The 26,101-nt window shown below is 40.3% G+C and overlaps 1 protein-coding gene across 1 annotated transcript; it reads left to right on the top strand.

The window, feature by feature from the left end:
* Window positions 1–429: 429 nt before the first annotated feature.
* LOC119896738 (LARGE xylosyl- and glucuronyltransferase 1-like) lies at window positions 430–21,383 on the top strand. Its single transcript, XM_038710165.1, has 5 exons — window positions 430–560; window positions 708–1,005; window positions 13,884–13,966; window positions 19,923–20,046; window positions 20,820–21,383. The coding sequence occupies exons 1-5, from the start codon at window positions 430–432 to the stop codon at window positions 21,033–21,035; spliced, it is 852 nt and encodes a 283-aa protein (XP_038566093.1). The 3' UTR covers window positions 21,036–21,383.
* The last annotated feature ends 4,718 nt before the right edge of the window (window positions 21,384–26,101 follow it).

The following is a 26,101-nucleotide window of genomic DNA, read 5'->3' as shown; positions in this document are numbered from 1 at the left end:
CCTATACGCATTGACCACTCAGTTTGTTCACACAGTGATAAAGGCACATGATTTTGCATCACCTTGTGAACTGTGGCTGGGAATGCGAGTTAAACAAGCGCAAGATAACTTTCAAATGAGCCTGCCGTAAAGTGAGTCATTTATAACCTTTATTTTATTTAGATCAAGATCTGTGTTGCAAGAGAGACCACACCAGAGTACTGCAGAGAGAAAGGAAACATAGCAAAAGGACAAAAACGTTACCAGACAAACAAAAGGCCAGAAGGAGAGAAAACACAGCAGCACAATCCAAGTTTCACATAGAGATGTAAACTAATAGTAATGGTAGTGGTAACAATACTAATATCAATAAAATATATATAATGATGATAATATTTACAATGATAATAGGACTTATAATAATTGTAGCAGCGGGTTTCAAGAAGGAACATGGGGGGTATGGGGAGGCAGGAGGTGGCTTGCAATCATCGATCCAGACTCCCCTGCTCCGGAGACAGAAACACCTGCAGAAAAGCGACAGCCATCAAGAAAACAACACTACAGCAGAGGGAAGATCACAAGTTAGGAACATGCATTGATGAGTGGAGAAGTCATTGATACTGCAGTAGAAGACCCAACCTAAACTTTGTCCATAGCACTTCCACCATCAGTGGTGTTTTGGTGTCAGTTCGCATGTTAAATCAGTTTCCCCTGTCCTTATCCCACAGTGAAGCCCCTCCCCCTGTCTCCATTGGAAGCCCATCATCAGCGCCGGTGGGCGGAGCTGGCGAGCGGCAGGCCTTAGAGCTGCGGGTCCGGGCAGTGGAGGAAGAGAATCGGGCACTGCGCCGGGAGCTCAGCCGGCCACCCAGGAGCCCGTCGGCGCGCCTTCCAAACAGTGGTCACCGTGGTAACCAGAGCCGAACCCATTCAGAGGAGGGCACCGGTGACAATGAGGGTCAGAAAGCTGCTGCAGTGGGGAACAGCTCAGACTGTGTGCAGCAGCCAGTGGTGGATAAGTGTGAGGTGAGATATCTTCTCTGCACTTATGTCACTTTAGCAGGAAAAATGCCTTTTTTGTTCCATCTGTAACACACCACTCAAGGCCTTTTTTATTCAGCAATGCAATATGACCTTGAAGATGTTTTCTAGGAACCGGGGTACCACCAGCACATTGTCATACTATATTATAGCTTGCCTTTAGCTTCATATTAGCCTAATCCTCAGCAGTGATGGTGTTGGGTTGCTGTTGGGATATGGCTCACTGTCAGAAGGCTGGATAATGTGAAAGCTTTAACACAGTCATGCTGTGATCCCCATACTGATAGTACCGCCACATCACCTTTTTAGCTCAGTGGGAGTTTGTCTGGATAACTGGAATAGCCCACACTTACATGTGGTCTGGTGTCTTGGTATAGACTCAGGTTATTGGTTCAGTACCATGAAACAGGCTTACACAGTACTTCTCTGCATTAGCATTAAAACCATTTGACTCTATATTATTCATGTTTTACAACCTGGGCCTTGTTAGCAATTTGAATCTGGGGCCAGTTCTCATATGTGTTGCTATTGGATGGGTTAACTTGGTACAGACCTTATACCCCTCAAGATGAACTGTGGCAATCCTCTGACTTTTCCTCTAGCACAATTATCATGTCAATATGTACATTTGTTCAGTACTTTGTTTTAGGACCAAATACTAATGAAAAATCCCATCAGCCTCAGCTGTAATTTGTTTATTACAAATTAGCAAATGTTAGAATACAACATGCTAAAAACAGAAGGCGAACATTATACCTGCTAAACATCAGCTTAAGTTAGCATTTAGCTAAAAGCACAACTTCGCAGAGCTGCTGGCATGGCTGTAGACTTGCAGTCTGGTTTAAGTTTATTTAAACACAAACGCAGTGTTTAAATAAACAATAGCAATAGCTATATTAGCCTATAGACCTACTCACTTTATACATAAATGCATAACTTAAATAAACACTATTGATAAGGATTCCTTAAATGTATTTTTTCAAAGATAAAGATATGTGAGTGGGACATTTTTTAAGAATAAACTTGTCAGATCTCTCTTTTTGAAAAACTATGTAATGGAGACACTGCATATATTTGCCATTTCTGTATACATATGTCATTAGCCTAGCGGCTAGACAAGTTTGCAGCCAATTTACAGTTTAGTAAAGCTCTGTAAGTATAAGTTGAGGAAGTACCTCTTCAAGATCTAATGGATATTACAATAGGTAATTTTGGAATTGGTGCCTTGATTGGCTTTATCATTATCTTGTGCGATAGATACAAGATTAAAAAAGATCTTTCAGGACTTTAGGGGCTTTGTATTTAACTGCTTTTTAATTAGCTATAAGGTTAAAGGCTAGGTTTGGGGATATTCTATATTTTCTTATTGGTCCCCAAGTGTATTCCTGTTTAAGTAATGTTTGTTTTAAACTACAATGACTAGATGCTTTAGGAAATTACTGAGCCTTTATAAAAAATGAAACTATATATTTGTGACTCAGTAATCAAGGATTACACAGATTATTTCATCAATTCACTGAGTAATTGGATAAGAAATACTTTTGCTTAGCGCCCCCCGGTCGCGGGAACTCATGAACCAGTCGGAGAACAATAACAAGAAACGCACGCTTCTACATTTACACCTAAGAATTGGGGCTTACGCTTTGCGTAGACCGGATGCTTTCTGCTCACGTGCTGAAGGATTGCTCTCATGCTGTTGTGGTCGGTAGGTTCTGATTTACAGCAGACACACTGTACAGAGCTGTTGTTTTCTTTTAGCCTGAAATTATCCCATACTTTGAACACTTTCTGTCTCTTTCTCTGATCTTGTGACAGTGATAACTGTGTGTGCGAAACAGTGCGCTGAATAGTTATATGGATTAAACAAAGCATAGATGCAAAGAATTATTTGAATTTCTCGATAAATCGTTTCAGCCCTAAACCCCATAGAGAAGTTCATGGCTGATTCCCTGCCAGTCAGTCAGAACTAAAGAAGCCTCTCGGATGAGAGGCGAAACAACGCTTGTCCTTCCTTCCTTGACAAATAGGAGTTTATAGCTGTCATATGCCTGATTTACATCAGATATTTTAACAGAACTGTGTTGCTACTGAGTGGAAAAAGTGGGGCTGAGGCTCCTGACAACATTCTGTACTAAGAGAAAGAGACAAAAGAGTAAAACAAACAAAACTATGTAGATTTAGTAAATTATGTGTATATGAAATATTTACTAGAAAACTGTTGATGATAGATTCACACTACACTACGCATCGGTGGGATGAAACTACTTCAGTATACATTTTCATATTCCTGTATAGCACAGACAGAAGATTCTGAACTGATTACCGTGTGTTTTCTCACTGGCAGGTGTGTGATCTGTGTGTAGTTCTCCGAGAAAGGATATGCCCTGAGATGGTTTTCTTATGACCACTTGCTACTTTCCTCCCACTTCAGCTGTCACTCACACATAGTTCTTGGCTACAGCAAGGCACTGTTCAAAAGCCAGCCTACTGCAGGGAAAGCAGAAGTCCTTCGGGGTCAGAAGAGGAGAACTCAAGAGAGGACATTCTGACGGTAGCACCCTTCCAGCAGTGCTTGAACATGACCCCTTCTCATTTGGAGGGTTATCCCGGCTGCCCTGAACCCTGCAGGGAGAGTGCTGTAGGAACTCTGAGAGGGGAAAAGAAAATGCACATGGAGTTTTGACATGTCAACCTGACATCTGGGAGAGACATTTGAAGCTAAAATTGGAGCCATAACCCAGGGCAGTGAGGCAGAAGTCTAGCATAATGTTCACAGACTTTTAAAAATGTGCTATAGGAAAGGGATTCTTATTTAATCCCCATTGTCAATTAACATTCAACAGTCATTAATGAAATCCTTCACTAATGAGCGAGAGAGAGAATCATTTTTACATATTCCACGTCACTGAAATGAGCAGAAATCATACTAGGAAACTTAAGAAACCACTAATTGGATGGATGGATAGATAGATAGAGAGAGAGAGAAATTGAAATTTAACAATACATTTATTAGGAGATTCAAAAGGTTACAAAACTACAACAAGAATCAGTAAAACAAGATTCACAGAATCCAAATTATCTTGGTACACTTTCAAAGAGCAGCTCATCATCTACAACACAATAAAGAACATTCTTATAACACCACATACTGGAAAAACTTTCCAGATCCTTCATCATTCGTTTAAATGGGCTTTCCACATCTTTACAAACATGAACACAGCATCATCATCCACAGCTTTCTCTATTCTGTTTTTCATATAGACAGCCATCTTTGCTCTCCCCAAAATAAAATGAAAATCTGGCATTTAGTTTTATTCTTGTGAGAGTACCTGTACCCCAAAATAATAATAATAATCTTTATTTGTAGAGCACTTTTTAAAAACAAGTTACAAAGTGCTTTAACAAGTGTAAAGACAATAATACCCAAAAGACAATAATACAAAAACAATACAAGATAAAAGCAAGAAAACATTGAAAAGACTAAAATACACGTTTAAGATAAATATAAAATAAGGAAAATAAAATAAAAGGGATAAAATAAAGTCAAGTAAGATCAGGAAAGGCTCTCCTATAAAAGTATGTTTTTAAGAAGGGACTTAAGAGTTCACTGACTCAGCCGACCTGATTTCCTCGGGCAGGCTGTTCCAGAGCCTCGGGCCCCTGACAGCAAATGCTGTCCCCTTTAGTTTTCAGTCGAGGATCTCAAGGTACGTGCTGGTGCGTATGGGACTAAAAGGTCAGAAATATAACAAGGCGAGAGGCCATGAAGAGCTTTAAAAGTGATCAAGTCAATTCTAAAACATACTGGGAGCCAGTGTAATGAAGCTAAAATAGGGGTAATGTGGTCATATTTCTTTGTTCTGGTTAAAAGCCTGGCAGCTGAGTTCTGGACAGTCTGGAGCCGATCAGTAGATTTTTGGGTTGAACAAGTGAAAAGGCTGTTGCAATAATCCAAGTGTGATGAGATGAAGGCGTGTAAAATGGTCTGTGTCCTTAAAAGTTAACATAGATTGCATTTTTGCTATATTTCTAAGTTGATAAAAACATGATTGAACAAGCTTTGTGGTGTGCTGCTCGAAATTTTAATTACTATCAAACCAGACACCAAGGTTCTTTGCAACAGGCTTAATGTGATTTACTAGGGAACCAGCAGATGGCAGTATTTGATTTGCCATCTGCTGGGACCCAATGACCAGGATTTCTGTTTTGTCTGAGTTCAGCTGGAGGAAATTATTTGACATCCATTTTTTAACTTCACAAAGGCAGTTGTTAAGTGAACTCAGCATTCCAGGGTCTGTGGATCTGACGGGCAAGTACATTTGTGTGTCATCAGCATAAATATGAAAAGACATACCATATTTATTGATAATATGTCCAAGGGGAAGCAGATACAAGGAAAACAAAATGGGTCCTAAGACCAACCCCTGAGGCACACCATATTTAACTGGACAGAATGAGGAGACATAGTTGTTTACAGACACGCAAAACTTCCTATTTGACAGGTAGGATGAAAACCATTCTAGAGCAGTACCAGAGATCCCCACCCAGTGCCTCAGTCTGTCTAACATGATGTTGTGATCAATGGTGTCAAAAGCAGCGCTAAGGTCCAGGAGTACCAGGACTGAGCACATGCCTTCATCAGCAGACATTAAAAGGTCATTGGTGACTTTAAGCAGGGCAGTCTCAGTGCTGTGGTACTTCCTGAAACCAGACTGAAACCTTTCAGATAATTTGTTATTTTCCAGTACAGTGAGCAGCTGTTTGGACACAATTCTTTCTAAAAGCTTTGCAATAAAAGGCAGTTTTGAAATTGGTCTATAATTTTGTGGGAGGGAAGGATCTAAACCAGGTTTCTTTAAAAGTGGGTTCTCGCAAGCCGTTTTAAAATAATCAGGGACACAACCAGTAGATAGGGAGCTGTTAAAAACAGAGATCAAATGGGGCCCAACAGAAGCCATTACTTTCAGTAAAAACTTTGTAGATATTACAACAAGTGGGCTGGAGGAAATGAACATATGTTTAGAAAAAACCTCCCTAAACAGTCCAGAAATATTCCAACATTGCAAACAGTGGCAGCAATCGAGAACACTCCATGAATGATCCTCAATGAAAAACACTCTCACGATTAGTGCAAAATGGACAGTCATGGCAGATATAAAAGCATTCACAGCCACAGTACCATGTAAAATCCTCCACTGCAGGCCAGCAGCTTGTTTGATCAGTGGTGGTTTATACAAAGCTCTCCACTCAGGTCCAACACTATCACTAAGACCTAAGTGAGCTCTCCATGAAGTGTCAGTTCTGCCATTTAATTTGTCCCTCTGTAAAATCTTAACAAAAGTTTTATATCAGTTTTCTGTTCACATCTTGGAAAGAAAACTCAGAGGAGATCTCACTTTTTGAAAACGGTCCTGTGCGGTTCTTAAAATCTGGGGAAATGTTCACTGAAGGGAAAACATCATTCTCATCAGGTTCAACAAAGCCAGCACAATACTGGTGCAACAAAGTCCAACGAGTCAAATTCACCTCTAGACGAGAGGCATCATCTAAGTTTGCTCCTGTAAGCTGAACTGCATGTCCTAGAGTCACCACATTAGAGAGACAGAACCGCCTGAGAAGAGTTGTCCCCACCTGACAGACTGCACTGAAACGAGATCCATAAATGACTGGTTCCTGAAGCAGCCAGTAAAGTGAGCTGTGGTGTCCCAGCCTCTTCTTTATCAGCAAGCTCCACACCTTAAACAGTCCACAATAGCAAACAGGAAGTTCTTTGATGTTAGGCTGCTTTAAGTCCATCAGAAACAAAGATTTGTTCAGTTCAAGTCCACCTAACTGACTCAGGATAGTGCAAGCCAACGGCCTCCAAACTAAATCAGTAGGACCGCATAGAAACCTATGTAGGAACTGGAAACGGATAGTAGCTCCCCTGCTGCTGAGGTGGATCAGGCCCTGTCCTCCATCGTCCTTTGGAAAATACAGCACACTCTGAGGCACCAAGTGTAGTTTGTCCCAAAAAAAGTCAGCTAGAAGATCCTGGGTTTTTGACAGCAGGTCAGGTGGGGGATCAACACATGACAGAAATGCCATAAAGTGGACGAAACCAAATTATTAGTAACAAGAACTCCTGTGTAGGACATCTTGATCTTCATCAAAATCCACTTCCACCTTGTTAAACGACCTTTCACCTTGTCTAGAACATTCTCCCAGTTTTTCAAGCCAAAGGATTGATCACCCAGAAAAAAGCTAAATATTTACCCCCCCCCCCCCTCTTCCAAATTAACCCCCCCAGGCAAGCTTAGTTGTTTCTCCAGTACACTTCCAACACACAGAGCTTCACTTTTGTCCCAGTTAACTTTGGCTGAGGATAAAGAGCCAAACTAAACTACATCCCTTACCAACATGTCAATATCCTTCTGAGTATCCACTAGGACGACCAGGTCATCCGCATAGGCTGACAATTTTAAAGGTGCATTACAACCTGGAATGGTCAACCTCTGAAGATCACATCTAAGTTTATGCAACAAAGGCTGAAATGCTAAAGAATATAATATGCCAGAGAGGGCACAACCTTGTCTAATTCCCCTTTGAACTTGAAAAGGAGCGCTTAGGTCTCCAATTAATTTTCAGCACACTCTGAATGTCACAGTATAAAACCTTAACTTTATCAATAAAACCAGGAGCAAAACCAAAAGTGAGCCATAAATAGTCATGCTCAATGCGTGACTCAATAGAAATGATTCCAGCTTTGAGGCCAAACAGCTTGCAGATCTCTAAATCATCTCGAATCAAAAAAATATTATCAGAAATCAATCTGCCAGATACATAAGTCTGATCACAATGAATCACTTTGCTCAGCCTGCTAACACCTTAGAGAGGAGCTTATAATCTGAGCAGAGCAGTGACACAGGTCTCCAGTTTTTGATAAACTGCAGGTCACCTTTCTTAGCAGCAAAGTAAAGACCGCCCTCCGGCAAGACTGTCACTCAGTACTGCCAGCAGCTCCTCCCCCACTACTGACCAGAAAGACTTATAGAAGTCATCAGGCAGACCATCTATTCCGGGAGCTTTCCCACTCTGCATGCTAGAGTTCATCAGAGGAAAGAGCTTCTTCTGACTACGTTACTCTGCTGCTTAACCTGAGGAAGGCCAGTGTAGAAGCTCTGGGACACTGCCTGCTCCTCTCTGTGCTCACATTTAAACAGGTTGCTGTAAAAACAGACCGCATGTTTACGAATTGCTGTATGATCAGTCAGCACCTGCCCAGTGTCACCCTTTAAACTGTGAATGAAGCTTTTCTGTCAATTCTTCCACTCCAGACCAAAGAAAAAGTGTGATGGAACATCCATTTGGGCTACATTTTGGAAACGGGACCTAACAAGAGCCCCCTTAGAGTGAGGCATTGGTCTCCTGTGGCTTCAACTAATGCCTCGTGCATACTACACGACTTTCAGCCTGACGCTCGCCAAGCTGCAAATCGGGCTAAAAATCATGTAGTGTGAACGAGGCTTAAGTCTCTGAGCTCCTCCACCTCCAACTCCAGAGCTTTAACTGACCACTCACCAAGGCTTTTGTGACATTCTGAGTGTACTGCTAACAGAATTGTCTTATCAGAACCAAAATCCCACCATTGTTATAAAGAAATAATCAGATTTTGTGCTCTGGTTTTTTAAAATAGAAGACAAAATTATCTTTAAAATTTTTGTTGTCCAATAAGCTGTGTTAAAATGCCCATAAGCACTACTGACCCTTACACACTTTATAAAGATAGAAACTGTTACAAATGAGTGAACCAACAGGGCTGATCCAACAACTTTTAAATACATTAAACTGATGTTTAAAACAATAAAAACGATCAAACCTGGCCATGGACAATAAGTTATCTTTAGCATGTGTCCAAGTGTATTGTCGCTGCTTACCATGAAAACCTCTCCACACATCACAGCTTCCATAAGCGGAAGCAGGCGAGTGCGGCATGAGGATCTGCATGTTTCCTGTCCAACCTTGCTGTCTTCAGTACAGCTAAATTCTCCAATTCTTCACTGTTACATTTCTCAAACACGACTCTCTCCACTCACACAACTGGAGCATAGATATTAATAAACACAATTTTTACTTTCTCATACACTGCTCTTTCTTTCAACAGATAGCCTTTAATGACCTCTTCAGATTCCACGGACTGAGGAATAAGGTTTTTGGAAAAGAGAATTCCAACCCCACCACTGTTACAAGTTTTATGACTTAAAAAGGTTTGACCAGTCCATTCTCTCCTCCAGTCAGCCTCATTATCAGCAGTACAGTGTGTCTCTTGTACAAAAAGAACATCTAACTTTTTTAGGGAGAGCAGCTTGAAAAGAGAAGCCCTTTTCCCATCATCTCTTGCTCTATTTAAGTTCAAGCTGCCTATATGTATATCCCCCATAACATAGAAAAAAAGTTGTAATACAGAAACAAAACAAGAGAAAGAAAGAAAGAAAGAAAGATTATTAAACTTATTCATCATCTTCTAACTGCTTTTTGACCTTCTGAACTAGTTTTTTTATACGGCAAGCTTTCTCCCCCAGGACTCCAGGAGTTTTAACAGAAAAGCCTTCACTGAATCAAGGACAAGCTGTAAGTCAGGAAACACTTTCTCCACTTTAACATTTTTGGCTCCCTTGGTGTCCTGCAGAAAACTCTATTCATTAAAGAATAGCCACTCCTCTTGTGAGTTCACATCTGTGAGGAGGCCAGAGCCTCCACATCACTCTCCTCATCACCTTCACTTTCACCTGACTGCTGACACTCACTCTGACGAGAAGCTTTCTTCACTTTACAAGTAGACTGACGCTCTTCATTTGGTTTCCTTTTTTTGTCATCTTTAGAGAAATCTTTGTCAGCCAACATCTCACTTTCCTCCTCCAGAGAACATTCTGCCTCCCCAGCTTTAGTCTGTGTGTTAACTATATCACTGTTAGTTCTGTCAGTGTGTGACTGCTCACTGACCTCTACTACGGTATCTTTAGTAGCAAAACCTGAAAACGCTGCACCAGAACCAGCAGCACCCAAATCCCTTGTAGAACTGACAGACTAGAAACTCCCGGGCCGTCAGAAACTGACCCAGCAGCTCCCAAACCACCGGAAACTGAAACATCAACATCTGAACCATCAGGACCTGGAATAACATGAACAGAACCAGCCCAGCCTGTTGTTTACTCTGTATATTTCCCTCCTGTGAATTCTGTGTATGTTCATGTTCTGAACCTCTTGATGCAGTCTCACTGATATTAGCCTCAGTATTTTGTTTCTGTGGACAGGAGCAGACAGTATGGACCTCCATTCCACAGCCAAAGCACTTCATTCTCTCTGAAGATGCATAAACAACGTAGTCAAACTCTAAACTTCAATATTAAATTTAGCTCCTCAGTGTTATCTTTGAAAACCAGAAACCAACGTGTTTCAGCAGCGGGGATTTACAGCCCAGAGGAATCAGTTTAATTGGTGATATTAGTTGCCCATGCCTCACCGGTTCTCTTTGTAACAATTCGTTACTAATAAACGGAGGAACTTTGGACAAAATAATCTTTTTGGCCGAATTAACAAGTGGCACCACCTGTCCTGAATCACCACACCTTGCTCGACAACCACGCTGACTTTATCAACACTATCCAGAAAGATGACAACTCCATTGTTCATTCTGGAAGCGGACTTCACACTTTCATAGTCGACAATTTCTCCAATTGCTAGGCTGCAATCCTCCAAGGAGAAATTAACAGCTGGACAAAGTTTAACTCCGTGTCGGCGCGTGAGCTTCTGCAGCCCCACATTCCCAACTCCGTGAGTCGGCATGACCCAGGTGAAACCGGTCGTCACCGCTCAGGAACCCACCCGCTACAAATTATACAAAAAGCACTACTAACCACAAACAAACAAAACAAATCACGCTGAAACGCGCACCCACTCTCACTGTCCTCCACTCCCAGCATGCACTCAGAGAGAGAGAGAGAGAGATGTTCATTTATATACATTTATATTATCTAGCAAATTATAAATTATGACAAAATTGGTTATTATGCTTTTATTTATACACAACAAATGCAATTAAAATGGCTCTATTGTCAATGCTATAATCACACATAATCTTTATTTACAGAGCCCTTATACAAATCAAATTCACTAAGGCTAAATTCAGACTGCAGGCCTTAATGCTCAATTTTCCCCACATCGTTTTTTTTTTATTTTTTTTTTGACAGTTCACATTATAGTTTAAATGTGGTCCATATCAGAGTGACCTGCATGCGCAGAAGAATAACACAAGCTCCTCGCTGTTGTCCAGAGGTAAACAAGGAGCCACAGAAATTAGCTCTGGTTAGCTCCTACTTGCTAACCCTCCCAATTTTCCCGGGGGACTCCTGTATTTCATTGTCCTCTCACGGGTCACATTTCTCACGAATTATGACAAATGTTCACACCTTTCTGTTCTTTTCATTACGGTTTCTGGCGCTGTACAACGCATCTGCCCCACACACCACACTAAAGTTAAACTCCCTCTCTCTCTCAATTCAATTGGCGTGAATGTATAACAACAATATTGCCAAAGCATCATACAAACTACAAGAAAACTACAAGAACAATCAACAAACAACTCTCTTTCTGTCTCTCTCTGTTGCTCTACTGCCTCCGCTCTGACAAGTAGCATGTACGTAACTCAGAAGAGAGCTCGCGGTCCGGTGGAAGAAAGGTAATTTGTGGGCAGATGATAGCAAGGTAGCAAGGAGAGACACATGTTTAATACTGGCTTTTTGAGGAGCCTTTTTTTGTTCACCGCGGCTACAGCAGAGCTGTGACAACAGCTGCTCTAGAGTGATGTCAAAGTCGCATCAATTTTGAACTGAGTCTCCAGATCGCTCTGTAACAAATTTGGAACACATATGAAAGGCATGCTGCATGTGAAAAGATGAGATTCCATGTGACTTGGCCTGTTCACACTGTCATAAAAAGATAATTTTCTGTTATATCAAAAAAAGTTTGACACACCCACAGATCCAGGGGACCTATAAGCGAAAATTGTTGAATGTGTTAACCGATGCTGCACAGAAGAGTATATTATTAAAATGGATTTGAAATAAGCCTCCAACAATCTCAGAGTGGCATAAGGTAACATTCAACCTTTTGTCTGTGGACCACCTGACCTGGCTCTCCCTAGGCCAAGGAAGGATGGCTGAATGCTGAGGGGAGGTTTTGTTGTCTGTACTTTATTTCTATTTTATGTATACCGTCATGCTTGGGACCTAAAACTGTGATAGGACAACCTATCCCTGGGCAAATAAATGTGGACTTGCTGCTTCTTGAAAATCTTTATTGCCGTGAGAACGCAATATTGAAGGTGACTCAGATGAACATTATTAACAATTCAGCACTTGTCCTATCTGGAATTTGGTGGCAAACGGTCAGGGGACACTGTTCTAGAGATTTTAATATTTTAATAAAACTGAAACTATAAAGTGACGGGCCCACCAAAAATCTTATAACCTCGTTATTTTTGTAATTTTGACCATCATTCCTGATGGCTGTGATAACATCTTACACACAAACTTCATTGCTGGGTGCAAAGTGACTCTGCTAAACACAGCATGGGCCACACAAGATAAGGCGTCCACAAAATCATCCTCACTGCTTGACGACTCCACTGTGTCTGGTATCGTGAATTTTCACAATGAATCAAAATAATTTAACACACCGGACTTTTTTGATGACTGATTAAAAAAAACCATATAAACATATTTGTATGATATATTTGTTGGTTCGGTGTGCAAAGGCCTTTACGTACTTAACATGTCACAATTAATTTATGAGAGGTACAACTGGGAAAGCAGTTGAATATTAGCAGTTCTGAAGGAACTTGGTCAAGTCTGAAAAAGATTTGTAATAATACAGGTAACACAGTGCTTCATAGCAATCAATGTAAAAACACAGACAAGTCAAAAAAAAATCTGCATCACACACAGTGGTGTACAAGGAATATATAAAACAAAAACAAGTCTATAAAAAAATGAAGGTACAATAAATTACGCATCATGCAATGGTTTATAATCAATACATAAAACATAAACAAGTCAATATACGGATAATAGAAAAAATAAATTACACATCACACAGTAATAGCTTTTTGTGTCTGAAGTGAGATGAAACTCTGCAAGCCTGATCTCCTCTCACAGACTGTTCCAAAGTGTAGGGCCCTGACAGCAGATGCCCTGAATCCTATTATATATCCTTATTTATTATTTCTGATGTATCAAAATAATCGCAGGTCTCTTGATTCTGACAGACTGCAAAAACTCCTGCTCTAAACAAATTACTTTAACAGAGCTGGTGTCCTAGCTGCCCTTTGTACAATTACAATTAACAATTATAATGGTAATTTCCACTTTTGGTTGGTTCAGATAATTGCTATGAAAAAAGCTATGAAAATAAGAATTAGTCGAATAGCAAATTGAGTTTTCTTTTAAACCTCTGAAATATATATGAAACTTTGAATGAATATCCTGTGGGAGAATTTTGTGTTAATGAGCAACAATCTAGGCAGAAATGGATTTTGGACTAAAATATTTTGGCATTATAACTTTAACTTTAGTTAAACTTCATAGGTTTCCATACACACGGCATTCCCTTGATGCTTTGAAGTAAGTTCAGGAATGTTCCACTGTACTTTTTGCTAAAATTCAAGAGAGAGTGCGTTTTTTTTTCTTTTTATTTCTACTCAGCAAATTCAAATGTTTTTTTCTACCTTATGACGTGCAGAATGAATTTCTTTCTTCTTTAACCAATATTTCTTTTAATCGATTCCTTATCCTAATAATCCTTCTCTCTTCTCCCGATCTCCACAGACCATCCATGTGGCCATCGTATGTGCAGGTTACAACGCCAGTCGAGACGTGGTGACACTGGTTAAATCTGTCCTTTTCCACAGGTACAGCTATGCATTTTTTTACTTCTTAATGTTCCTACACCAACCCGGTTGGTGTGTGTGTGTGTGTGTGTGTGTGTGTGTGTATATATTAGTGACTTTTTTTATTTAATGATAAGACAGTAAATGCATTCATAAAAAGGAAATACATATGACAATATGTATTGTATTTTGTTTATTTATTTAGGCATAAATCTGTCAATCCAGTCTAATTATTAACATTTGCAAGTAACTCAATTTATGAATAACTAAAACATAATGACCTGTATTCAGCATTTGTTGGCTGAAAGGTTGTAATGGAAGCCTACTTAGCTTTAGCAATAGTTACAACAAATGAGATTATCAGCAGAAAATATCAAATGTTGATTCAGTGTGTATCTATAATATTTAAATATGTATTTGATGTGAATGTGAGTGTGACTGGTTGTTTGTCTATGTGCGGCCCTGCGATGGACTGGCGACCTGTCCAGGGTGTACCCCGCCTTTCGCCCGATATAAGCTGGGATTGGCTCCAGCTCCCCGCGACCCTGTACGCAGGATAAGCGGCTGACGATGGATGGATGGTATTTGATGTGTATTTTTCTAACTAAGCAGGTCCTGATCCAGAATTATTAAGTTGATGAGATGAAGACCACTCTTCAACTCCAAAAACACTTCTCCTCCTGCAGTTGTAGGATGGTGTTAGCCAAAGCTTACTTATAAAAGCATAGAAACGGTGCTGTCTGAGTACAGACACTGGCTTGCAGAGAGCACATTCACAAGAGAACAGCCAAAAGTTTCCCTTTTGTGATTTCTGGAATTAATGTTAAATGAGAAGCTGTTCTTTGCTGATTAAATAAAAAAAGAGTAGGAAGAGAAAAAGGGATAATAAGAGATCTGTTGGCTTCTGAGCTTGACAAATTTGGTTATTTACCAACCTACCTGGATAAATAAAAGCAGCTTTCTGACCTTAATCCTAATGTCAACTACACACGAAACCTCTCTCTCTTCATCCCAAATGGACATAAGAATAAAAACTTTTATTATAGGAATTATAACATTAACATTAGCTTTCCACTATCAGTATATTTTTGGCCAGAAGAAAGATATAGAATGGCAAATCGACTTTGAGGCCTTTAGATGCAGCAAAAACATTGAAACAAATACAAATCGTATAGAACTTCTATTTTTCATTAAAAAAAGTCCCATAACATGTATATTACCACTTAGCATGCCAATTTAAGTTTTTTTCTGTTATTCTGAAAATGAGGCATGGAGTGACTAAGCCGTATGACTGGAAGTAAAGAGAGGGGAGCACACACAGCCTGAGTTTCAAAAGGTTCATTTAAGTGTTAAATAGATGATAAGGTATGAGGACATTTGCACTTGAGAGTTAGATGAAAGACTAGACCTCAGCATCATTGAAATGAGGTTCCCGAAATATGACGCCTTCCTAATGAATCAGCCATGAGCAGGGTAGAGTTTACCGATTCCACCCTAATTCACGAGATGACGGGTGCTGGTTAGGACAGAAATGGCCTTTTTTTGTTGAGGACCGGTCACCAGCAGTGTAGCTAATATGCTAAACCCCGCCGGCCCTGTTTAATCAGAAGGGATGTTTAAATGTTGACTCACTGTTGTTTTACCGCTGAGTGACAAATATGTGAGAGGACAGACGCCTGAGAGGTCAGCCTGTTGGACTGCCATTTGATAGTGTGGGGCATTCTGCTGAGAGACTGAACGGATGGGATGGGACATGGGACAGTGATTGTCAAACACTGCCTTTCCCTGCGATAAACTGACCTGCAGCTTTTATCAAATAGCCCTCCAGCTGTGTTTCTTTCATATATTGTTAATTTGTGATGAATTATTGAATATGCTAATAAATTCCCTTTCGAAGCAGGATTTAAATTTATATGGCATAGTTACTGTGCTACACCAGTCAGTTAATTTCCTGCAGCCATGTGTTGTTTAGCCTACACTGTAAATCAAATATTTGCCACACATTCAGCTCTTGCCTCAGTGATGGAGAGCCCTGTAGAATGGCTGTCACTGTGTGATTGATACTGTCCCACCTGGAAGGGGGCCTCTTTCTGTTGTATTCAGTTAAAAGGGGGGGGGGGGTGGGGGGTATCATTCTGATCTGTCAAACAGCAGCTGTATATGTTCTGTCAGGATAATCCGAGACTGTCCTCACCAGAAAAACAACAGCATCAGTCATCTGTTTAAAATCTTTAAATGACCTATGTGTTTGTATCATGGACCTCTCGTGGCTGTACAAATGATAACTGCTCTCTGTCAGAAGAAAAAGTGGAAGTAGTAGATGTTGTAACATGCTGCAAAACCTCTTTATGGGTGGATGGTTGGACATACAAAACATCTGACGGTTCCTACCAGCAGTCAACATTGGTTCCTTTTAATCATGACCAGAATCTTTTCCTAACCTTAATCAAGTAGGTATTTGTATTGTAGTTTAGTTGCCTAAACTTTAACAGATATAAATTAATAGCTGAGGAATTTATAATGATTATGTGGTTATATACAATGCTTATCATTTTGGAAGGCACTGACTGACAACATTTTGTTGTGATATATGATGAACCAGAAAACCAGAAAATGCTCAAATAGGTTGTTTCGGATTGAAATGACAAACAACCTATTTTTTTCTCAAGGTATGGGCTGCGTAATTCACAAGTCATGAGAGAAGATGCCAAAACATCATCTGTGCGATCAGCAACACACTACATAAGTCATTACAGAAAGAGCTGTTTGTGTGTGGTTTGGGGAAATACATCGATATTATCCAAGTGCTTTGTTTTTCCCTTCCACGCTACAATGTGAGATTGAAAACAAAATTGTATCTAAGATCATATCAACCACACCAAACATGCTTGGTTACAACAGCCCGTGACTAAAAAGATCCTACTATAGGTTTAAAAAAAAAAAGCAACCCACTGCTATACACTAGGGATGCACCAGTGCAATCCACTTGATTGGTATTGGCATTGAAACTGACCTAGGCACATCAGGTATCCACTAAATGTGATTGATCCACATAAAAAACACATTTTTTTGTCAATGCAGTTATGTAATTTAGTGTTTCCGCTATCAGTTAAATTATATGAAAGTGGCTTGATGACTAAAATCTTGGTGCATTCCTGATAATATTGTCATTCTGCAACTTAAATGACATAACCAACACTACCAAAACTCGCTACAGTGTTTCCTTTCCTTTTCGTAAACTAGATATTTTGGCACTTTCTTTGTGGTGGTTGCTTTATGATACGGATCTCTGGCAAAACACGAGAAAAAGAGAATAGCCCAGAAACAACACTCTTGTCTTCTTGACAACCTTTTAGCAACTACCATAGAAGGTTGGCATTGGTTTCTAATGAGAACGATGGGGCCATGCATAGCTGAAATTGTTAGGTGCAGAAATGCAAGCTTGTAATGAGGACCCTTAACTGTGGTGTGAAGCATGGATGGATTACTGAAGCATGCCTAATGAGCACAGGCCCTCTGTATGAAGTGACTGAATGAGTGAGTGAATGTTAACTCATTCAAATGACACACGGTATTTGCAAATGATCAACACCATATGTACATTTCAAACTAGTAGATCCAAAAAGGAGCTGTTCATGTTACATGTTTTAGGCATTCAGGTCAGGATATGGACTGAGGTGGATGTTTTATAACAACACAGTCCCATGACAGCTGTACAGCCAGTACCCTGACTTTGAGCACTGGAATCTGTATTGGGAGAGAAATGGTTGGATGGGTGCATCCCTGCTCTACACATGGTGCAAGTAATGGTCAGGTTCAGGACAATCCTTCAATCCTCTCTGAGCAGATGGGCGCACAGTCAATCTGTATCTGTGTCCACTCTAAAAGTCTTAATTGGAACTAGATAACAATATTGCATTATGTAGATTAGATGATTAAATTATCATGGGCCCAGTTTTGATAATCAGGATGTACTTGACATATTTGCTTCCTTATCAGAATAATCCCAAGCATCCAGTGAAAGGCTTGTTGCTGTTTGTCCAGAGGCTGTGAAGACCCTTTCTATTTGCGCTGCTGCTGCCAGCTTGTAAGCAACCAGAGTTCTGATTATGACAGCTTCCAGCCCCCAGTACTTATTGAGCAAGTGCAGCTGACACATTCATTCCCAAAGTCATTCAGCACAAGACACCCCAGGGTGCTCACATCCTCAGCTCAGTGTCACTATGTCTTGACCTGATTTGGAAGTCCTGAATATCTATTTTGCACATTCCCCTTTTCTATGTGTGTGAGCTGATGTAAGAAACCGTGTATACAGGCTTCTGTGAAGGAAGCTTTGGTTGTCCTGTCTGATGAATCATCTCCTTCACTGCACTGTGTCTGCTTTACCAGCCTCAGGACTGACTGCATGCACTCATCCCCAAACTCTATACTTGAAGTTGACCAAAGAATTTCTGCTCAAGCCCCAATTACTCCCTTGTTTTGGAGCTTTCAATCATATAACACTCTTCATGAACACGTTATTTTGTTCTGAAAATTAAAGCAAAAACAATGGCAAGAAATAGGAGTAGATTGGAATATGTCTTTGTGGCCATCATGCTTGGTATCTTAAAGGGTCAAGTCAAGGCTGGACATCATTTAAACATTTTCATTACTTTGGCCAATAATGTAGTAAAAAAGTACTTTTTTGATAACTATACTTAGAGGAATGTAAATGTTGTTCTACAAGACCCTTATATTATATTTGAACAAAAGTGGGTGACGTTCTCCATTATTAAATCATGTCTGAATTAAATACGGATTAAATATTAAATACAATACGGAATTCCTACTGAAAACGTACAGCTGGCCACTGTGGTTATTAACAAACGTTACTCAAACAGGAGGAACTGTGCATTCATTGGGGACCGTTTTCAGCCGCAGATTAATCCACATTTGGTGCTCTAGTGAGTATTCGGAGCAGCAGGACGGTGTATGTGGGATTGAATCAAAATACATACAAATGTGTGTGTGTGTTCATGGAGATGAAGGAACATATCACCCAGTGCAGCGAAGTGGCTCACTGATGTGTTTTTAAAAGTTTTTCCGACAACAATGGAGGAATAACATATCTCAGGCTTTGGATACACAAACAGTACATGTTCCTTGGATACGTTAAATTTTGGTTTGACGAGGACAAAATATGTCCATTCCACATCATACACCTCCCTCACTTTCCCTTGTTTGTCTGCTGCTTTACTGTCCTATTTTAACGCTTCATGAACAACTTTTTTTCCCACAGCAATAAGGACTTTGAACTGTTCCATCCAGCCCCCTCCTCACACACCTCTGGCATGCATTCCAATTACCTGATGTGTCCCTAAAATTATTTTGCAGTATTATGTGGCGTGTGTGCTGATGTCCATGTATGTATTATATGTATTGTGCTGCAGAGTTTAGCATACGGCACAAAAACAAATTCCACTGGCCTTAGTAGTGTGACTAATAAACAGTCTAATCTTATCTCATAAAGGTGGCCAAATGGTTGTATTTTTACAAACTTGGAACATTCACGTTCGGGGTTTAACACTGTTTTTATGTCTTAGCAAAAATAAAAAAATGAATAAACCCTGATGTACGATCACTATGATGTAAACATTTCTGATTGGTTAGCCATTTATTAGGCCATTGTTGAATCCCAGGTAGCCTATTTATGCATGTTCAGTAATGTTTAACACAAAATGACAAATTGTGCTGGTTTTATGGTAATTTCAAATTTAGGCTGGTTAGCCTGAACATAGTACAATGTCATATTTAGTCAAAAAGCTAAAACAAATGTATCTACAAATTGGTTAGGTTGATTTTGTTTCTTAAAATTGTTTTCCTTTTCCATTAAATCCAGACATAGTTCCAGCCTACATCACACTGTTTTCCTATTTTTTGCTTATTATTATATTATTATTTAACCTATTCATGTCTGGGTGTTTGTGTGTGCCCACAGGCGGAACCCACTACATTTCCATTTCATCACAGACTCCATTGCTCAGCAGATCCTGTCCTCTCTATTCCATACCTGGATGGTTCCTGCTGTCAGAGTCGACTTCTATGACGCAGATGAGCTGAAGGTGAAGAACACCTACTTCTCTTCCCCTCACTAACTCCCAGCTTCCCTCAGAAATGTCAGGAAAGCTGACTGCAGAGGCAGGAGAACAAAGGAGGTTGGATTCAGATGCAGACTCAGACTAGCAGGATGCAGTTCTTGTGATTTATTCCAAAAAACAAAATAGAAATACACAGGACTACTCGTCCAAACACAGGTAGTATACTAACAAAGTAACAAAAACTCCAAACAGAGCTGATGATCAACAGAATAATCCCAAGAATGCGGAAATGGACAGAACACTCAACAATGACAAGGACATGACAAAGGCTGAAAAGAACTGAGGACTTAAATACTGGCTAAGGACAACACACACACATCAGGAAGAGAGGGTAGTCTAGCACAGGTTGGAGAGCCAGGGAACAGAGACAGCCAATTACTGTACAAAACAGGACACGGGACAGACATGGAACAAGGAACATATGCAAAACAAAACAAATGAATGAACAAACTAATACAGAAATCATGAAACCCCAACCAGAAAACCGAAATCTTAACAGGCTAAACCGAGAATAAAACAGGAAATATTAAAACTGAAAATCCAAACCATGACATGCATTCAACTTATCTTACAATCCTGTAGTGCTTAATGATCTGACTGCTACTTTATGTAATTCTTTGGAGAAATTATGAGCTATGTAAACCCTCTTTAAGGATGCTGTTATCTAACTTTAAAATTTAAAATTCAGCCAGTTTAACAGCAAATGATCCTAACCCTGCTTTGGTGTGATGTTTCAGTCTGAGGTGTCATGGATCCCCAACAAGCATTACTCTGGAATCTACGGCCTGATGAAGCTGGTGCTCACTAAGACGCTGCTGTCCGACCTGCAGAGAGTCATCGTCCTGGACACAGACATCACGTTTGCCACTGACATTGCTGAACTCTGGGCTGTCTTCCACAAGTTCAAAGGTAACACAGCTCCTATTTCCTTACTCTGTAAAGGCAGTAACTAGTAGTTTTATCTTGAAACTGATGATGGTCGTTTTGTGCTGATAATCAGTGTGTGGCAAATTACGGGGAGCCCTGTAGTTTTGAATGAACTTCACCATATCTGCCCAGTGACAGCAGTACGGAGTCAGAGTAAAGGTCTGTCATAGCAGCTGTTGGTCCTGAAGCAGGTCTGTCCATCTTTTGCGATCTCTCCTCTCCACACACATTCTCCTGGCTGATTCATCAGTCACTGCATGACTCACCATGTAGGATTGTTCTTGTTGAATCAATATGTGGTTGTTATCTGGATAGAAGCTGCATGTTACATGTGTGATGAGCTTGGAGGAGTAGCTCTCCCTGTTAATAATAAACACATTAATACAGTGTGTTGGTGTGGGGGGGGGTGTGTGTGTGTGCGCTGTAAATTAAAGTTTAAATCTAGGCCTGCAGGACCAGCATAAGGTGTGCAGGCTATAGGGCACAAAGTCTTGTAAGTATAGGTAGGGGAGAGAGGCGGTGGTGAGTCACTGCAAAGATTTATGGGTAGTGCTGTCCGATAGTGCAGCACAGCCAGCAGGGGTTTGGATCAATCTTAATTAGCAGGTGACACCGATGCGGCACCTCTGCCACGCACTCCCTTTGCTGTCCGGTCTGGCTGAACTGTCTAGCCCCATTATGTTTAAAGCATTACAACACTCCACTAAGACACACTTAATAAGTGTTACTCTCACGCTTTAGCTTTCCTCAAATTACCTTATAAAGATGGTTAAGAGAGTTGATACAGAGCCATGATTCAGTCAGCACAGCTCTGATTTTATCTGCTCATTAACTTTATCAAGCTCATATAAGCCATCAACATGTGTGGGATGATAAAATGTTAATTTATTCAAAGAAGCCATATACTGGGACGGAATGCTGGGAGGGAAATTACAGTAAATTCTAAAATACAAGTCAGTATATACAGTATCAAATATTAGTTGGCAGCACTAATAAATAAAGGTGCTATGATGGCTAACATGGGAAATGACTCCCTAGTGTTCATTTTCACTGGACCAACTCCATCAGTACAACAGTCATGTCATACTCAGCACTCAGCTGCTCTCACTCTCACCCGCTATGTATTTCTATTAGCAAAACACTTCTTGCAGAAGTTTCTCATTAAAAGCCTAACAAGTAACAGTTTATGCCCTGCCCCAGCTGCTAGAACTGAATGTGAAATATCTGTGTTGATTTTAGTGTGGGTAGCTTGACACTGAACAAAAAAGTAGAACTGATTTGTGTATAAATTACTGAATGTAGAAGTATTTGTGTTAAAAAAGAGAAACCCGGGTGTGGGTGAGTGGCCCATCCGTACAACATGACTCTGTTGTACGGATGGGATTTGTGCTGTTGAAATACACTGATCATCCATGACATCATGTCTACTGACAGGTGAAGTGAATAACAATGATTATCTCGTTTCCATGGCACCTGTCAGTGGGGGGATATATCAGGCAGGAAGTGAACATTGTGTCCTCAAAGTGAAGAGTTAGAAGCAGGAAAAATGGCAAGAGTAAGGATATGAGCGACTTAGACACGGGCCAATGTCAGAATGTGCGGTGCTGTAAGTAAACTCTGAACCATGCGTACGCACAAATGGTGACACACATGGCAGAAGGATGAAACGGTTTGAAATGAATAGGCCTACTATTGTGTAAAATAAATCGAAATATTAGCTTTGAGTATTATAGGCTTAAGGCCTTTCTGAATAAACAAACACCCGTTTGATTTTCCCTTTAGTGTGCAAAAAAACCACACAATTTAAGATCATTTGCAGGGCACAAAAAGATCCAGATTTAGGATAATAAACACAAACAGAGATCTGTTTCTGCAAACAAACGCCTCAATTATGTTGGACAGTTTAATCCGGAATCATATTAATTAATACTTGCATGCAGTGCAATTTATTCTCATAAATAAGGTGAACAGGAGGTCAAATTACATTTAAATTGATGCCGTTTTCAATGGGTCAGTCGAGCAAATACGAGAGCATAATTTCATATTGCCTATTGTTCAGATGTTCGTTGCCTTTTCGAGCCAAACGCTGTGCGCCAGCGTGTGGATGTGATGTGCTGCTTGTAAAAACATACATACATATAATGGAAATATAACACTATTTTGTCATTTACAACAAGTCATATTTATTTTAACTCATCGGCAGCCTCGTTAAGTGAGTGGGCTGTTTGTGTAGCCTAAATAAATGTTCAAACACAAGCGGAATGCGTTTGGTTCACTCTCTTTTCAAACTGGGGACTCCAAACCTACCTGGGTCATCCAGTCTTGCGTGTGTGACCCCTCCAGCAAATGACGTCACTATTTAAGCACTTTGTAACTTGTTTTTGAAAAGTGCTCTACAAATAAGGATTATTATTATTATTATTATTATTCAGGAGGGATGTCGGTTCCTGCAGATCGGTTATAAAGGGGTGGAGCTCCTGTGCCCCCTTTCTTCCGGTACACAAACGTTGCTTGAGTTAAATTTAATTTTTTTAGCTTCTCTGTCAGAATTTGCCTCCTTTTCTTTCTTCTGTATTAATATTAATGAGGGGCGTTTCACTGACCATTTATAGGCAACTATGGGCGTTTGAAGGGTCACACATCACGTGCGCCACATTTCAAGTTGATTGTGATTTGAAAAAGGGAACTTGCTTAAAAGTGTGTGTACGCACGGTTTTATAAGTCTGAATATTTTTTGCCGTACACCATTTTTGGCTTTTGGGTGCAAACCTTTCCTTTATACATCCCAATCAACGTGAAATTGGGCGCACACGCACAAGCTTCATATCCCGCCCTGGCTCCTCCCATAAATTACTATGCAAATGATCAAGTCCAACTAACAACGGCCGATCCTGCTGCAAAACATGCGAAAAAGAGAAACTACACTGAGTGTGAGATTGTGGTGCTTATCACTGAAGTGGAGGCGAGAAGAAATATTTCATTTGATGATTTGAGCTCTTGGATCAGCAGCAAAGGCAAAACGACGGAGTGGCAGAGTGTCACAATGGAGACTCCTAATGGCTGGAAAGAGTTTTTTCTGTGGTGCTTGGGAGGTGGAAGTTATAAAGCACTCATTGTTTGATCCAGCTTGTTCATAAACAAAATAAAATTCAGAGAGTTTAATAGAATTACATTATTCTAAACAAAGAATTTAGGTAGAAAGGTAAACACTATAGACCTATTGTTGATCCCATCAGACACACACCTGTCTGCTCCCGCTGGTAACAGTGATTATAGCCTACTCGGGATGGCATGGTTCCGTCAGGCTAATCTGTCTAATGCTGGACCCAGTTTAGCGCACAGATCCAAGAGCACGACTCTAAAGAATCGAAATCGAAATCATAGCCAGTCATCATCATGGTCCCTCATGGACACTCTGTAATCCTTCCATTCATGCTGTCCTCTGCAGTGCCATAGCGCAGCCATGCAGCATTACGCACGCAGTATTAATACAATCAGCAATCATACAGAGTACTTCACACCTCCCAAAAAACGATCGCTTCTGTCAGTGGTCTCCCCCACCCTGGGAGATCATTGGAAGATGGAGGTTTGACAGGTGGACACATTTTTTTATGTTGGTTTTGTTATGTTTGGCTGCATCATGATTAGGACTGGCGATTGTGCGAGAGCTGTCCCTGGCTTTATTTCCAGACGTTAATCATTTACACAATCCATATGTGCAGGTGGTGAAGATGTACCGGGTGAGTCGAGGTGAGAATACAGTTCTGTTTGAGCGCCACTGCGGTGTCTTGCACAGTCTTGTTCACTGCAGTGATTTTACACACAAAACTAAACTGAAAACTAAATATGCACAGAGGATATTGTTAAAAACTACTGATGCTCTCTTCTGCAATTCTTTAATGCTATTTTTATGGTTTCTCTGATTTTTACGATGATGATTAGCTGAGGTTAAGACTGAAAAGGACTCTTAAGAAGCTAAATTCACATCTAATATCGGGGAAAGGCAAGCCGGAAAACCTGACACCTGACTTTATGCTGGCAGTCTCATTCCAATCCAGCATCTGTGGGATGTGCTGTACAACTAATTCCGGCATATGGAATCCCCTCCTTGCAACTTACAGGGCTTAAAGAATCTGCTGCTAACATCTTCAGGGGTCTCTGCACTGAGGATGTGTTTGCCTTAACAGCAGATTAAGTACTCTAAACTAAGCATTTCTGTTGTTGGCTCTGTCAGCACAGACACTTCACTATTACTGTCAGCTCACTGTACATGAGGATGAATGTACAGCATTGTAATGCTAACAGCCATTAACAGTGGCATTTGAGTTGCTTTAAAAAGTAGTCTGAAGTGCATTATGTTTCTGAGAGGCAGCGTGTAGAGTGCTGCAGCAGCCTGTCTTGGATTCCTGATCAGGTTAAAGTTCTGTTATAGCCTCCTGCTGGGAGCTTCTCTCGCTCCTGCTCACTCACTTTGTCCTTCATGTACCAACAGTATTTCCCCAACTTTTCATCATTACCATCATCCCACTCTCAAACTTTCTGTTTTGATTATATCCAAACTCTGTTGGCTTTTGAACACGCATTGTTTGGTTTTGAGGATGGTGGTTGGAAGTACCTCCCTCATTTAAGCCTAGAATTGGTGCTAAAATGATCCAGTGTGACGACACTTCTCAGATTCCTCACAGCGTATTTAAGTCTCAAGTTTCTCATTTCGATAAGTTGAACAACTTTATTGACATAATTTTCATGAAAACAATATCTCCACAGAATGATCCAAAACCAGTCCTGAGCATGAAAGTTCATTCTTGACCTTGGAAAAACAGGAGTTTAAGAAAGAAGAACATCCACTTAGTAGTTTTCTTTGAAGCCTTCAACCTCATCGCACAGTCTTCATCAGTGGGCAGTTGTCATGGAGATGGTTCAGCTGTTATCACATGTAGTATGGAATTTTCATTACGTGTGTAATGTAATGAATGTACAGCTGTGCATTCAGATGCTGCGGCCAGCTCCCTCAAACTCTGCAAAATTTTTCATCTGTTAGTCTTTTATTTTTTTTTATTTATTTTTTTTTAATCAGCTGGACCAGGTACCA

Source organism: Micropterus salmoides, unplaced genomic scaffold, assembly GCF_014851395.1.
Source record: "Micropterus salmoides isolate LMB-PRFRI ecotype aquatic unplaced genomic scaffold, ASM1485139v1 Ms_hic_scaffold_102, whole genome shotgun sequence".
NCBI classification, from domain to species: Eukaryota; Metazoa; Chordata; class Actinopteri; order Centrarchiformes; family Centrarchidae; genus Micropterus; species Micropterus salmoides.
The sequence above is the reverse complement of the archived record's forward strand: the minus strand, read 5'-3'. Positions and strand labels throughout refer to the sequence as shown.